The sequence below is a fragment of the Lynx rufus genome, unplaced genomic scaffold (genome assembly GCF_022079265.1).
Source record: "Lynx rufus isolate CCGP_SWC_20201006 ecotype Redwood Valley unplaced genomic scaffold, mLynRuf1.p SCAF_3, whole genome shotgun sequence".
Lineage (NCBI taxonomy): Eukaryota > Metazoa > Chordata > Mammalia > Carnivora > Felidae > Lynx > Lynx rufus.
This window is the reverse complement of record NW_025814845.1, coordinates 186,670,055-186,684,726: the sequence shown is the minus strand read 5'-3', so window position 1 is coordinate 186,684,726 and position 14,672 is coordinate 186,670,055. Positions and strand designations below refer to the sequence as shown.

The 14,672-nt window shown below is 39.0% G+C and overlaps 1 protein-coding gene across 1 annotated transcript in view; it reads right to left on the bottom strand.

Moving 5' to 3' along the window:
- Positions 1-14,672, bottom strand: part of CFAP97 (cilia and flagella associated protein 97) — a 40,481-nt gene that overhangs the window by 10,920 nt on the left and 14,889 nt on the right. Inside the window, exon 3 of the mRNA XM_047091826.1 lies at positions 2,471-2,739. Within this exon, the coding sequence (XP_046947782.1) occupies positions 2,471-2,739 (269 nt within the window). The remainder of the gene's footprint in view (positions 1-2,470; positions 2,740-14,672) is intronic.

Genomic DNA, 14,672 nt, shown 5'->3' with positions numbered 1-14,672 from the left:
TACTTTAAAATGCAGTATTTTGAATTTACTCAGTAAATAAAATAGTTTATCAGCATCTCATCTGTTTCTTTTGACCTTCTTAATATGACTACTAGAAAATTTTGAACGATTCATGTGGCCCACATTTTATTTCTACTGTTCTCAAGTATACTAATAAGATCTTACTATCAAATGGGACAAAAATATTGCTCACATATACAAACTACTAAGTGTATGTAAAAAGAGTAAAACTGGTAATTTTCCACTGTTTATTAAAATAGCTGTAATGTACAACTGATTTCAGGGATGACTGAAGCTGTAAAAAGAGGCTGCTGATAGTTTTCATCCTGGTCATACACGGAATTGTCACTCACACGAATGGTTTCAACTGTTCAAAAGTAAACCCGGGTTCTGCAAAACGATAAACACAGAACCGCCATATGATCCAGCAATTCCACTCTTAGGTAGACGCTCAAAGGAACTGAACGCAGAGACTAGAACAGACATTTATATATCAGTATTCTCTACAAATTACTCACAAACAGCCAAAAGGAGGAAATAACCCAAGTGTCCATCAACATGTGAACGGATATTCAAACTGCGGTGCACACATATAATGGAATATTATTCAGCCAGAAAAAGGAATGAAGCTCTGGCACGTGCTACAACATGGATGGACCTTAAAAACATTATTCTGAGTGAAATAAGCCAGACACAAAACCATGAATACTGTCTTATTCCATTTACATGAAACGCAGATTAGGCAAATACAGAGAGACAGAAAGTAGATTAGAGGTTACTTGAGGGGAAGGGGGAAAAGAGGGTTATTAATAGGTACAGGGCTTCTATATGGATGACAATAAAAGTTTTGGCAACAGTGAAAGTGCCACCGAACTGACCACAAAAATGAGTTAAAATGGCACATTTTGTATTATATCTGTTTTACTACAACTTAAAAAAATTAGTAAGACACCAGAACCCATTGAATTGTACCCTAAATGATTATGGTATACGCATTGTATCTCAAAAAGCTGTTAAAAAAAAAAAAAAAAAAAGTAACCCCAAAGCTAGGTAACTCGCATATGATTCTGCTACCTGCCTGACCTTGAATAATCCCAATGTCCCAATCAGAGTCTCATTTGCTCCTCCACAACAACAGTAACTATGTCATTAGGGTGCCGTGAGGATGAAATGACCTAAACTTTGTAAAACAGGATACGCTATGAACTACTTGCGAAAGAGGCTCCAGAGTCATGCAGGAGAGTCAAAATAAACAAAAAAGGCAAACCCAAATGTTCAGGACATAATTTCAAATCTTCCTAAGTCAGGGACGAATCTTAAACAATTGCCACGGTCACGTGCACAGAGTTGGCGTGTAGCTCACTGCCCACAGCCTCATTCAGCTTGCTCTGCTGCCACCTACCTGTTGCCACATGCCCGTAAGGGTTACTGGTTTTTGTAAATACACCATCCCAGCTCCCCAGCTCTTGAGATTAGGGACAACAGTAAAAATTTCTACAAGTGTTAGTACAAGTTCAGGTAAGCACATGGTCAAACAGAACCGTATGGGTGACGAAATACAATGAGGATGAATTCTGGAAACCGTTTTAATAATTTTAATAATAGCTTTATCAATTATCTTAGCTCTGAATTTATGTGCCCATTAGGGTCTAATTTTGGTTTAAGACACTACCTGTATTTAAAATCTTGGCTCAGCCATTTACTCACCAGCCCTGTGTCCCTGGGCTAATTATTTAATCCCTTTAGATCTCTGTCATGTCATCAGTAAAATGTGGATAAAAACAGTACCTACCTGAAAGATTACTGTTAGGATTCAATAAGCTTATATTTGGAGACACTTAGAGCAATGCCCGGCATTTAGGTCAGAGCCCAGTAAACACCAACAATTGTTATGAATGGAGTTTTATGAAGAAAATGATATGAGTAATAGTTTTTAATGTGAAGATTTTCAACAGTCCCTATATTCCTTGGAACATCACAGTTTAGTTATCTGATTCTTAATATCTGATTCTTAATTCAAGGAGCAGATCACCAAAATTTGACCTCTCTGAGATGTATTCATCCTTTAAAATAAATAATATGTAAATTGTTTCGGCCTTCAAGGATACAATAAAGTAAAACAGATTTGGCTAGTGACTGAATACTTCACAAAAGATATGTGTATCTGACTCCTGGAATGCCATTTCCTACACTACTGCAGAGATTTAACACACCTGGCCAAATAATACAAGCTTTCAGTAATTTCATCTAACGTTCCCTCAAAATCTAGCTTGATGACCAAAAAAAAACCCAACAAAAAACACCTACTGTACTTTCCAGCTCGTGGCTCATTATGTATTTCACACCATACACATCCATACTTACTTTTATATAATTATGAAAATGTGGGTGTATCTGATTTCCTGTCAGTTGGCCTTATAAATCATTACCATTTATTTTCTTTGATGACTAAAAAATTTTAGTTACTTACCAAATTTTCTCTTTCAATCCTTTGTTGTTCCCTCTGCCTGTTGAGGGCACTGTGATATAACTTAGGGGGATGAACAATCGATCTTCTAGGAATCGTACTTCTGCTTCCTGATTTTTCAGCCTGTCTTGAGAGTTCTTTCAAAAGCCTCTGATTTTCCCTATCAATCTGTCTCACCTCCTCTCTTGTGAAAGAGTAGTTTTTCCTTGGTGCTACTGAAGGCTGATCAAAGTGGTGTCTTTGCGGTCCTTTTTTATCTAATTGCAGAAAAGCTAGAGAAGCGAACAAGACAAGGAAAGATGACTGAACAAGGCACATGGCAACGTGACGGCACAAACTGACACTTCAACTCTTAGAAACGGAGACTATGTTAGTGTCATGAAAAGGCACGTATGAAATAATGACATCCATACTACAACTATGTAGAAAAAAAATCAGAGGCAGCCTAGAGTTTCACATTTGGTTGGGTTCTTTGGGAGTAAAAACTATACATTCAACCGTAAAAATATTTTAATAAGAAATGTAGACGTCTCCCTAAGGCAGCCTAGTAGCTGGGGGAGGTTAGAAACCTCTGGTTGAGTGCACCAAATACACAAATGTAATACAATACTTCAATTGAGACAGTTTGTGAGTTCGAGGGCATACTTAGAAAATAAAATGTTCTCGGGGTGCCTGGCTGGCTCAACATGTAGAGAGGATGCGACTCTTGATCTTGGGGTCATGAGATGAAGCACCACATTGGGTGCAGAGATTATTCAAATAAGCAAATAATCTTAGAAATAAATAAATAAATAAATAAATAAATAAATAAAGTCCTCAGCAATGACTGATGGAAACAATGGCTAACAACTGGCAAAAAACAAACCCAGAATATTCTGAAACTTTCAACTTAATCTGAAAATACTTTATGGTCTTAATATTGACATTAAAACAAATACTTCTACAGTAAAAATCAAACATTTTATTCCTAATTAAACATAAGTCAAAATGAATACATTATATAAAAGGAGTTTTTAACCAATAAAAATATTTTGCATACTATTGTTATCAAATGAAATTTTACCAACATGCTTAATTCTTAAATTTCACCAATTTTCAGTAAGTGACAATTATTACGAAACACTTGTTAAAAGTTTCTAAAAATACTAAGCTTGCTAAATGTTTCAACTTAACTCTGCACTACCAATGAGTACACTGTATCAGATTAACTGACTGGAACATGTGATTTGTTTTTTACAATATTTTTTTAAAGTAGCTGTTATTTGTTTTTACTTGAGTACCTTTAATTCTTTAACTTCCTCAGCATTTTACACTGTTAAATACACTGTTAAATCCACAGAGACATTTTTTAATCCCCATTTTAAAATGTGACTGGTAGGGGCACCTGGGTGTGAGTTCAAGCCCCGCGTCGGGCTCTGTGCTGTCAGCTCAGAGCCTGGAGCCTGCTTCGGATTCTACCTCTCCCTACCCCTCCCCTTTCACTCTCTGTGTCTCTCTGTCTCTCAATAATAAATAAACATTAAAAAATAAATAAATAAATAAATGGGACTGGTGCAGAAAAGTCAAATCATTTGAACATGGTCAAAAGAACCAGAAGTCTACCCCCCCATGTTTAAACCAAAGACTACCAAAGATTACAGAAACTTTAAAAAAAAAAAAAAAAAAAAGATTAACAGTGGCTTTCTGATACAAAATAAATGAGGGAATTAAAGGTTGGTAATTTGTTGAAAATCATACCAAGTTAATGTAAAACCCGAAGAACACATTTAGAAAGATATAGATGCGCTGTTCATAATTATCTTCCTTCCAAGAAATGCACGTTTTGTAGAATTTAATAAGGTTTCTAGATTAATTCTCCCACATATGAAAGCTTTTAAAATTAAATCTTAAAGGGAATTAAAAGCTATTTTCTGAATGGCATTTAAAAAAAAAAGTTTTTAGGGGGCACCTGGGTGGCTCAGTCAGTTAGGCATCCGACTCTTGATTTCGGCTCAGGTCATGATCTCGCAATTTCGTAAATTTGAGCTTGACATCAGGCTCTGCACAGGCAGTGTGGAGCCTGCTTGGGATTCTCTCTTTCCCTCTCTCTGCCCTTTCCCCACTCGTGCTGTCTCTTTCTCAAATTAAATAAAATTGAAAAAAAAAATCTTAAAGTTTTTAGAAGTAAAATAAGGCAATAGCAAAAAAATAAGTAAAATAAAGTTCAATCTAATACATTGAAAATAATAGCACTCTAACGCTCCATGATGGAAAAAGTATATATAGAGTACTCATATAATCATGCTAGTTATCACTAGTACATTTTTCTAAAGTGGCTATGTATGCTTTAATATGAGGCATGCTCAAATACTTGATCCTTTGCTTTTCAATTGAAATCTAAAAAAATTTGTAAGTTGAATAAACTTTCAGGAACACATTTATGTAAGTATGTATATAAATATTTAAACTCACATATTTAAGAAACATTGCTTTCCCTAGTTTTCTTTAATGAAACAGTTTTGTTCCAACTCTTTACAGTATTTCAATATCATGCCCATCATCGCTAGAGTCAGTTACTCAGTCATCTAACACAAGTCACTAGATGTATCAATCAGCTTTGCTTTCACCTAGGCTGAGATACAGACAGCAGTTTTAAAAATTTACATGTGATGCTATCACTGGAAATTTTATTCTAAGCCATATAAGTCCTTACTCATATAATATCTGTTCCTAAACACACACACACACACACACACACACACACACACACACACACACACAAACACACACACACATATCTGGGGGCACCTGGGTGGCTCAGTCAGTTAAGCAACCGACTTCAGCTCAGGTCATGATCTCACGGTTCATGGGTTCCAGCCCCGCATTGGGCTCTGCTGACAGCGGGGAACCTGTTTCAGATCTCTCTCTCTGCCCCTCCCCTACTTGTGGGTGCGTGCACATGCTCTCTCTCTCTCTCTCTCTCTCTGAAAAACAAATAAACGTAAACAAAAACAAAAACAAAAACATCCTGTAGGCATATTCATGATCCCTATTAAAAAAACCAATGGTATTTTCTTTTTAAAGTTATTTTTTAGGGATGCCTGGGTGGTTCAGTCGGTTAAGCATCTGACTTTGGCTCATGTCATGATCTCAACAGTTCGCAAGTTTGAGTACCACATCGGGCTCCACACTCATGTTGTGGAGCCTGCTTTATATTCTCTCTCTTCCTCTCTCTCCACCCTTCCCTGCATGTGAGCAATCTCTCTTTCAAAATAAAGAAACCTAAAAACATAGTTATTTTTAAAGGTTTAAAGAAAAAAATCCAACACCTGTAGCTGAGAGGTCTCAATGCAAGGAATAACAACAGAATTTACTAAATTTGTCTTCTTCATGAACTTGTCAGATGAGAAATTCTGTGACATTCTTCCCACCCCCTTCCTTTGAATCTGGGCAGGCTTGAAACTGTGTGGACCAAAACAATATAGCCAAAAGTGTGACTTTCAAGGCTAGGCAAAGGAGGAGATGCACCCCCTATAGCCCCCCAACCTTGTTTGCTGGAATACTTGTACTTGGGCCCCTGAGCCACCCTGTGTCTGACTAGCCTGAAGCTGCCATGTTGTGAGGAAATTGAACCACATAAAGGGGCCACGTGCAGGCATTACGATCCTAGTCTTTCGAGTCATCCTAGGTTGCTGCTTTTACACATCTAAGTTTTGTGTTTTGTTAGCAAAGCAACAATAACTAACACAAAACTGGGTACCAGTAATTGGAGTACTACTGCAATAAAAACCTAAAATACTAGCTTTGAGACCAGAGCTGGAAGGGTCTGGAGGAGACTGCTGATGTAGAGGATGAAGTGACAGAATTTTAGCAAAACTGTTGCCAGTGGTGACTAGGAAAATGGAAAAAATACCCGCCACTGGCGGATTTGGCTAAGTAGATCCCCGTGCAGGATGCTGAGAGTTATTAAAGGTTGATCGTATCCATAACAAAAAAGGAGAGAGAGGAGCTAAAAACAAGAACCGATCAGTTTTCAGTTAAAACACAGAATACAGAAGAACTAGGACTTATGGGGTTCAAAAATATAACTACTACGCCTTCCTAATCTCTCCTGGCAGAAGCCTGTCCCAGTACTCAAAGAGATATGACCGAGGACCCACGAGTGAGGTTCAGCTGCACTTAGACCTGATTTAGACCCTCGATGTCAAGGTTGGGGGTGGGGGATCTTTGAAAAGAGGAATGTATTTTTTACGTTTGAAGGAATGTAAAGCAGTATGTTGGACTAAAGAGGTTTTGAAACATGTCCATAAGCTACCTGACAGTCCTCCCCTTAGGATGGAGGGTATATGTCCCTCCCTCTTAAATCTGGGAAGGTTTATAACCATTTAAACTAAAGGAATGTGGAAGAAATGATGCTATAGGACTAGCATGATCACATTCTGAGGCTAGGTCATAAAAGGGGATGAGGTTACTGCCTTGTTTCCTTCAACACTGTACGTGGAGCCCTGAGCCACCGTGTTAAGAGTAAGAAATCCAGCTGCACTGAGGCCACCATATGTGAAGAAGTCGGGACCCATGCAAAGTCTGGTCTTTAAGTCATCGCAAGCCCAGACAGCTGACAAATCAATAAATCAGCACCCAGCTGATTCCAGTCCCCAGCCATCAAGTCACCCTACCCTGGAGTCTCTCCACACCCCAGTGCTGGGCTAATTGGTTATGTAGCAACAGTAACTGGCATTTCATCACTTTAAATATTGTGTAACAGACAAAACACACGTGGACGACAATTATCCCATAAGCAAGCAGTTTTCTGTGTGTATGATGTAATCAATCAATCAGTCTTCCACAGCGATTACGGCTCCGTCCATTTCATGGTCTAGTTCTGTTTTGCTTTTTATCAATCTCTTTGGTAGATCTGTGGTCAGTTTATTAATGTAAAATACTTCTTTGTCCCTTTAGTGGGACAAATTCACTTCTTGAATTCTATTTTGCATGCTGTTAGGATTGATACTTCTATTTTCTCCTTGTTAATACCTGCCTAAGCATATCTTTTTCAAGCCTTTATTTTTCCATTCTTCCTACGACTTAAAATGTCTTTTTAGGTTGGATTTGATTTAAATTCTTAAAGATATTCTGATAGCATCTTCTGGTAAGTTAAAACCACCTACTTATACTGTTTGATCTCTTCCTACAATCTTTTTCATTTTTTTAAAGTTTATTTATTTTGAGAGAGTGAGCAAGTGAGCAGAGGAAGGGCACTGAGAGGGAGACAATCTGAAGCAGGCTCCGTGCTGTCAGTACAGAGCTCAACATGGGGCCTGACGTCACAAACCGTAAGATCATGACTTGAGCCAAAATCAAGAGTCTAATGCTTAACTGACTGAGCCACATAGGTGCCCCATCTTTTTTTTAAATACTTTTTTTGTTATTTTTTCCCATTGTTTCCCCTTTAGAAAGACTGTTAATTTTTTTTTCCTCTAATACACTGCAAATCAAATATTCTAATTACTTCCTTCTAGAATAGAAGTTATGTTTTTTGGTCTCAGGACCCTTTTGCACACCTAAAGATTATTGAGGACCCCAAAGAATGTTTATGTGAGCTACATCTATCAATATTTACTGTTAGAAATTACAAGTAGGGGGCACCTGAGTGGCTCAGTCTGTTAAGCGTCTGACTCTTGATTTCAGCTGAGGTCATGATCCCAGGGTCATGGATCAAGCCCATGTCGGGCTTGGCACTGATAATGCAGAGCCTGTTTGGGATTTGTTCCCTCTCTCTCTGCCCCTCTGTGGCTCACGGTTGCTCTCTCTCAATCAATCAAATAAAGTAAACATTAAAAGAAATTTTAAAGTAGGGTGTGTGGGTGGCTCAGTCGGTTGAGGGCCCCGACTCTTGACTTTGGCTCAGGTCATGATATAACAGGCATGAGATAGAACCCTGCATGGGGCTCTGTGCTGAGTGTTGAACCTACTTGAGATTCTCTCTCTCAAAATAAACTTCAAAGTTAAAAGTAAAAACATTTAAAGATCTTCATTTATCTGGAAATAATAAACCAGTGATAGGTTAATAGTTCTTTTACAAAAAAAACAATAATTGGCGAGGAGAATGGCAGATTTAATTCTTGCAAATATTTTAACGCCTGCCTTAATAGAAGACAGCTGGATTCACGTCTGCTTCTGCATTCAGTGTAGTGTGCTGTCTGTCACTGTAGTACAGCCCCTAGAAAAGCCACTGTGCACACGAGACAGGAGAGTGAGGTAAAAGGCAAATTTGTTTTATTAGTGGAAATAGTGGGGTCCTGCAGCTACTCTCCAAAAAAATCACTAGCTCTATTTCAAGTATTATGTCCTTCATCTACGAGTCTGGTGCCTCTGGCTGATTTTAGCTTTTCTCCAAAGGTACTAATGCTTGGTAGTGAGCTGACAATGTCTGAGATTTCCTACTCACCTATCTGAACCTTCTTCGCTGAAGCCTGCCAGTAAAGGGATGAGGTGCTGCCCGGGGGGGATGGGGCAGGAGCTACTCTCAGGACAGGCAGCCTCTTCCCCAGGAGTGTAACAGGCCCACGCCCTCCCCTGCAGTAAGGTGCTTGCTTCATTCCCAGGTGATGCTATCAGCTGAACAGTAAGTGCAACCACTTTCTTCACTCATCAATGCTGCCTTAATCCTATCTTTCTCTTACATTAGTTGTTCTTCTCAGGATACATCCTCTCATGATGTATCTAATTATTTCACATAGAATCTAGGTGGTACGTTTCCAAAATGTGTCAATTTTGCCCTGCAGATTCTTCCTAAACTGACCTAATTTCACCTGTATAAAGTACGAAACATACCTTCAAATGTGGTCATGTGCGTTTATTCACTGTTCTCCAAACATGAGATTCATGCCATAACCCAACGCATAAACTTTTGTTTACTCCACTTTCAAAATGTCCTCTCTGCCTGCCTATTCGGTGCTTTACAGACCAAGGCCGAAGAACTTAATTCCAACCACACCTTATGAACATTTAAATAGTCAAGGCAGGCTTGGGGTGGGGTGGGAAGTCTCCCCAAAGCAGCCACCTAATTGAGCTAAAAGAGGCTGAAATATTTAGAAATCCTACTAAACTTTCAAGGTCTACTTTAAAGTAAGATATCTAAAATAAACAAATAAGAAAATAAATAAGTAACTAAGTAAATAAAGCCAGACACTCAATAATGCTAGTCCACACTAATCTTCCCTTCTAATAGTTCTCATAGAACCCCAGAACTCTGAACTTAGAATATACCTTAGCAACCTACATCAACTACCTAATGCTACAAATGAAGAAACTAGGGCACAGTTAACTGCTTGTCTATGGTCACATGGATGAGACCCAGAAGCCAAAAATCTTCTGATTCCACTTCTAGAATTTTCTTCACCACATTTTGTAAGTAACCAAGTTTAATATTGTATCACTGTTCTCTGGCCTATAACTGGGAGACTTGATTTTACATTCTTTGATTAACCTTTGTTTCCCAGGCTTAATATTTTACAGTTCGAATTTACAAACTTGTTAACAAGTTTATTTGAAACCAGTAAATAACATTAACACTGTTAGCTGTGCAGGCATCCCTCACTATCTGAACTCTGGCCCAATAGTTCCTCTAATAGCTCACTAAATTTTTAATCAAAACAATAAACCATTTTAACATGATGTTTAAATTGAGAGGGTGCAGAGTATGCTGTGCTCCCACCTCAGCTGTTCTCTGATGGCGTCACATTACCTGCTCACAATTTCTTTTTTTAATTTTTTTTAATGATTATTTATTTTTGAGAGACAGAGAGAGACAGAGTATGAGCGAGGGAGGGGTGGAGAGAGAGAGAGAGAGAGAGAGAGAGAAAGACACAGAATCTGAAGAGGCTCCAGGCTGAGCTGTCAGCACAGAGCCCGATGCGGGGCTGGGAACTCACAAGCCGTGAGATCAAGACCTGAGCCAAAGTTGGATGCTTAACTGACTGAGCCACCCAGGCACCTCTCCTGCTCACAATTTCTGAGCTGTGGTATGCATTGCCACTGTTGTCTTCTTCATTTGAAGTGGAAAAGGTTATGAAGAAATTAGTTGAGCCTAAGAGGCCTAGAAGAGCCCAAAGAGTGTAAGTTGAAAGTGATAAAGTATATTGAGAAATGCGTGCAGAAAAGGCATAGATAAGCTGGCCATGCACACATCTCTATCTTACCAGGTCCAATGTTTTAGTTTTACGGGGAAAAACCAAGAATCCTTACAAAAATATTCTTGGATCTGAAAAACAGTGGGTCAATCGAGCACGAATAATAATTTTGAAAGACAGAAATACTTTTTGCAATAGACTGTTGGCCATGATTAGTGTTTCAAATCTTTTACTGTTAAAGGAGTGCCTGGGTGGCTCAGTCAGTTAAGTGTCCGACTCTTGATTTTGGCTCAGGTCATGATCTCACAATTCATGAGTTCAAGCCTGGCATCAGGCTCTGTGCTGACAGTGTGGAGCCTGCTTGGGATTCTCTGTCTCCCTCTTTCTCTGCCCCTCCCCTGCTCGCACGCTCTCTCTCTCTCAAAATAAATAAACTTAAAAAAAATTAAAAAGAAATAAGTAAAGTATTTTACTGCTAATAAAGGAACCCTTGTGGATTAAGGGCTCCAGTAACAGATGTACCAAGTGGCAAAATGCCACCTTTGTTCCTGTACCTTTAAAAGCTCTGAGCACTACTTATAACCAGGTCACTCAGATCAGGGTTCCCTACCGTGCAGCAGTATGAATAAATTTTCCTCTTACATTTAGCTCAGTTTCTGTGTTTAAACAGTATTTCAGTGCTTCAATTATATTTGGAGGAGAAACTTTTTAGGGATTTGGGGTGGGAAAAATGTTTAGGCTTTCTATATCCAATTAAGTTTCCAAAAAGAATTAGACAGGAATAGTGAGAGATACCTGTATGTTTCTTCAGCGAAACCAAATAGTTTTTTGTGTCTTGAATCTCAATACTAGGGTCCTTGGAGACCGGTATCGCCATCAGCCAAGGTATCACCACCAAGCTGACTAGAAATGTAGTTCCTTGGGTTTTACTCTAGATTTAATGAACCAGAATCTGCATTTTAAGAGGCTCTCCAAGGACTTGTATGCATATTAAAGCTTAAGAAACCTTGGCCTTGTGGATGCCCAATTAGCATACATTTCTACTTTCCTCCTCCTTTTTTTTTAAAAAACGTATTTATTTATTTTGAGAGAGAGAAAGAGAGCCTGTGCATGCGTGAGCGAGCATGCACACGTGACTGAGTGGGGGAGAGGGGCAGAGAGAATCCCAAGCCAGCTCTGTGCTGTCAGTGCACACAGACCTAGATCTTAGGAACCCAACCATGAGATCCTGACCTGAGCGGAAATCAAGAGTCAGTTGGACACTTAACCACCCAGATGCCCCTCCTCTTCATTTCTTCTTAACAAGTCTTCCCACCCCACTTCCCTTTTAAAGACACCTACCTATCCCTTTCCTACGAAGCCCTGTCCTTAAGGGGAAGATTCCTTCCGTTCTCCTGACTCCCACCCCTAACTCTAGGGTGAATGACCAGCCCTCAATAATCCCATTCCTCTTGCCAATGAATGTTTTAGGAATAGGAGTGTTACCCAATTCTGGGCAGTGAGACGTGAGTCAGTTGAGAGTGCTTCTTTAAAGTTTCCTCCATTCTGAGAAAGCCAGAGGAAGAAACAGTTTCCCTTTGCCTGGACATCATCATGTCTGGATATGAATACTAAAAATTCTGCAGACATTTCCTACTAGCCTTAGAATGAAACCAACACCACACAGCTGGACGAACACAGTGGTAGAACCTGGGTCCCTGAGGACATTTTTGAGCCACTGTACTGGTCAACCCTCAAGCATGATCTATTTCTGGAATTCTTGTTAGGCGAAAAATACCGTTTCCAAAATCATCCTAATACAAACAGTTAATCATCAATAGTCCTGAAAAAAAAGCTCAGTGATTCACTGAGATGATGGCTTTTTTAGATGGCTTTTTCAAAATCTGACAATTCTAAAAGAGTCATGGGCTTTCTTCCTAAAAGAAGCTTTTTATTGGATGTGTCCCCCACCCCGCCAATTCCTAGGATAGAGTGGTGCTTGTAATTTGTAGAATCAAAAAGTACTTATAAAAATAAAAAATGCAAGGGGTGCATGGGTGGCTCAGTCGGTTAAACGTCTGACTTCAGCTCAGGTCTTGATCTCACGGTTTGTGGGTTTGAGCCCCGCGTCGACTCTGTGCTGACAGCTCGGAGCCTGGAGCCTGATTCAGATTCTGTGTCTCCCTTGCTCTCTGCCCCTCCCCTGCTCAAGCTCTGTCTCTCTCTGTCTCTCAAAAATAAATAAATGTAAAAAAAAAAAAAAATGCAACAGTGGGCCCTTAAAATGCAAATTATAACTTAATCAAACAGTATTAAAAAAAACACACACACGATAAAACCTGCAAGTCATATTATACATTTTCATTAATTTTCTGTAACATTATTTCTTTTCAATATACGTCACTTTTTTCAAACCTAATTTTAAGAAAATTTTATGAGATACTTTATATGCCAAATGTTAGTCTGCTACATTTAAAAAATTTTATTAAAAAATTTGCTGGGGGGGGCGCCTGGGTGGCTCAGTCCGTTAAGCGTCCGACCTCGCGGTCCGTGAGTTTGAGCCCCGCGTCAGGCTCTGGGCTGATGGCTCAGAGCCTGGAGCCTGCTTTCGATTCTGTGTCTCCCTCTCTCTCTGCCCCTCCCCCCTTCATGCTCTGTCTCTCTCTGTCTCAAAAATAAATAAACGTTAAAAATAAATAAATAAATAAATAAACATTAAAAAAAAAACAATTTTGCTGGGGCGCCTGGGTGGCTCAGTGGGTTGAGCGTCCGACTTCAGCTCAGGTCATGATCTCACAGTTCGTGGGTTCGAGCCCCGCATCAGGCTCTGTGCTGACCGCTTGCTCAGAGCCTGGAGACTGCTTCGGATTCTGTGTCTTCTCTCTCTGCCCCTCCCCCACTCATGCTTTGTCTCACTCTGTTTCTCAAAAATAAATGTTAAAAAAAAAATTAAAGAAAGACACATTCAAGATGTACGATTGGCAAGTAAATTATAATGTAAAGACTATGAATTAATTAGTTTCAAATTTCACAATGCAACTAATGTGGAATCTTGGTATGGTGCCAAAGAATATCTAAAATTAATTGAACAGGCTATTAAAATACTCCTCCGTTTTCCAAACATATCTGTGTGAGACCAGATTTTCTTCACATACTTCAGCCAAAATAACATATCACAACAGTTGTATGCAGTAGTCAATATGAGAATCCAGGTATCTTCTATTGCCAGGCATTAGAGATTAGCAAAAATTACTCTTTTTTTTTTTTTTGGAAATATGTTTCATGAAGTATGTTATTTATTACCATTATTGGTTTATTACCATTATTCTTAGATGAATTAATAAATATTGTTTAAATTCCTCATATAATTTCTAATATGGTAAACATTTATAGATATAATCCACATAAACAAAAGGTTTTTTGGGGTCCTCAATTTTTAATGAGAGTGTAGATGCTTTTTTAAAAACAAAAGAAAAGAGTGTAAATGCTTTTGGTCTTAAGGCCCAAAAGTTCGTCAACTGTTGTGCTAGAGCACCGGGGTTGGTGCTGGAAATCTGGAAGAGTTGTAGGTACAGTCCTCGACTTGAATCATACAAGTGATCTTACAGACTGGAAAGTGGCCATAAAAATTTTTTTTAAATTAAAAATTGTTACAGTGTGGGGCGCCTGGGTGGCTCAGTCGGTTAAGCGTCTGACTTCAGCTCAGGTCACGATCTTGCAGTCCGTGAGTTCGAGCCCCGCGTCGGGCTCTGGGCTGATGGCTCAGAGCCTGGAGCCTGCTTCTGATTCTGTGTCTCCCTCTCTCTCTGCCCCTCCCCCGTTCATGCTCTGTCTCTCTCTGTCTCAAAAATAAATAAACGTTAAAAAAAAATTTTTTTTAAATTGTTACAGTGGATGGCTTGATAAAGAAATAGAGATTTTCCCTAAAAAAGAAAATTAATCAGATATATTAACAATTATAACTTTGAAGGAAGCACACATGTATTCCTTGTATTTCAGATGGCAAATCTAAGAATAGGTAATTGTTAAAAACAATTAAATTTCAGTGAAACATATGAAGTACAGTTCCCAACACTGTAGCTGGGTTCCTCAGTTCCTTCATTGACAAATAGTGT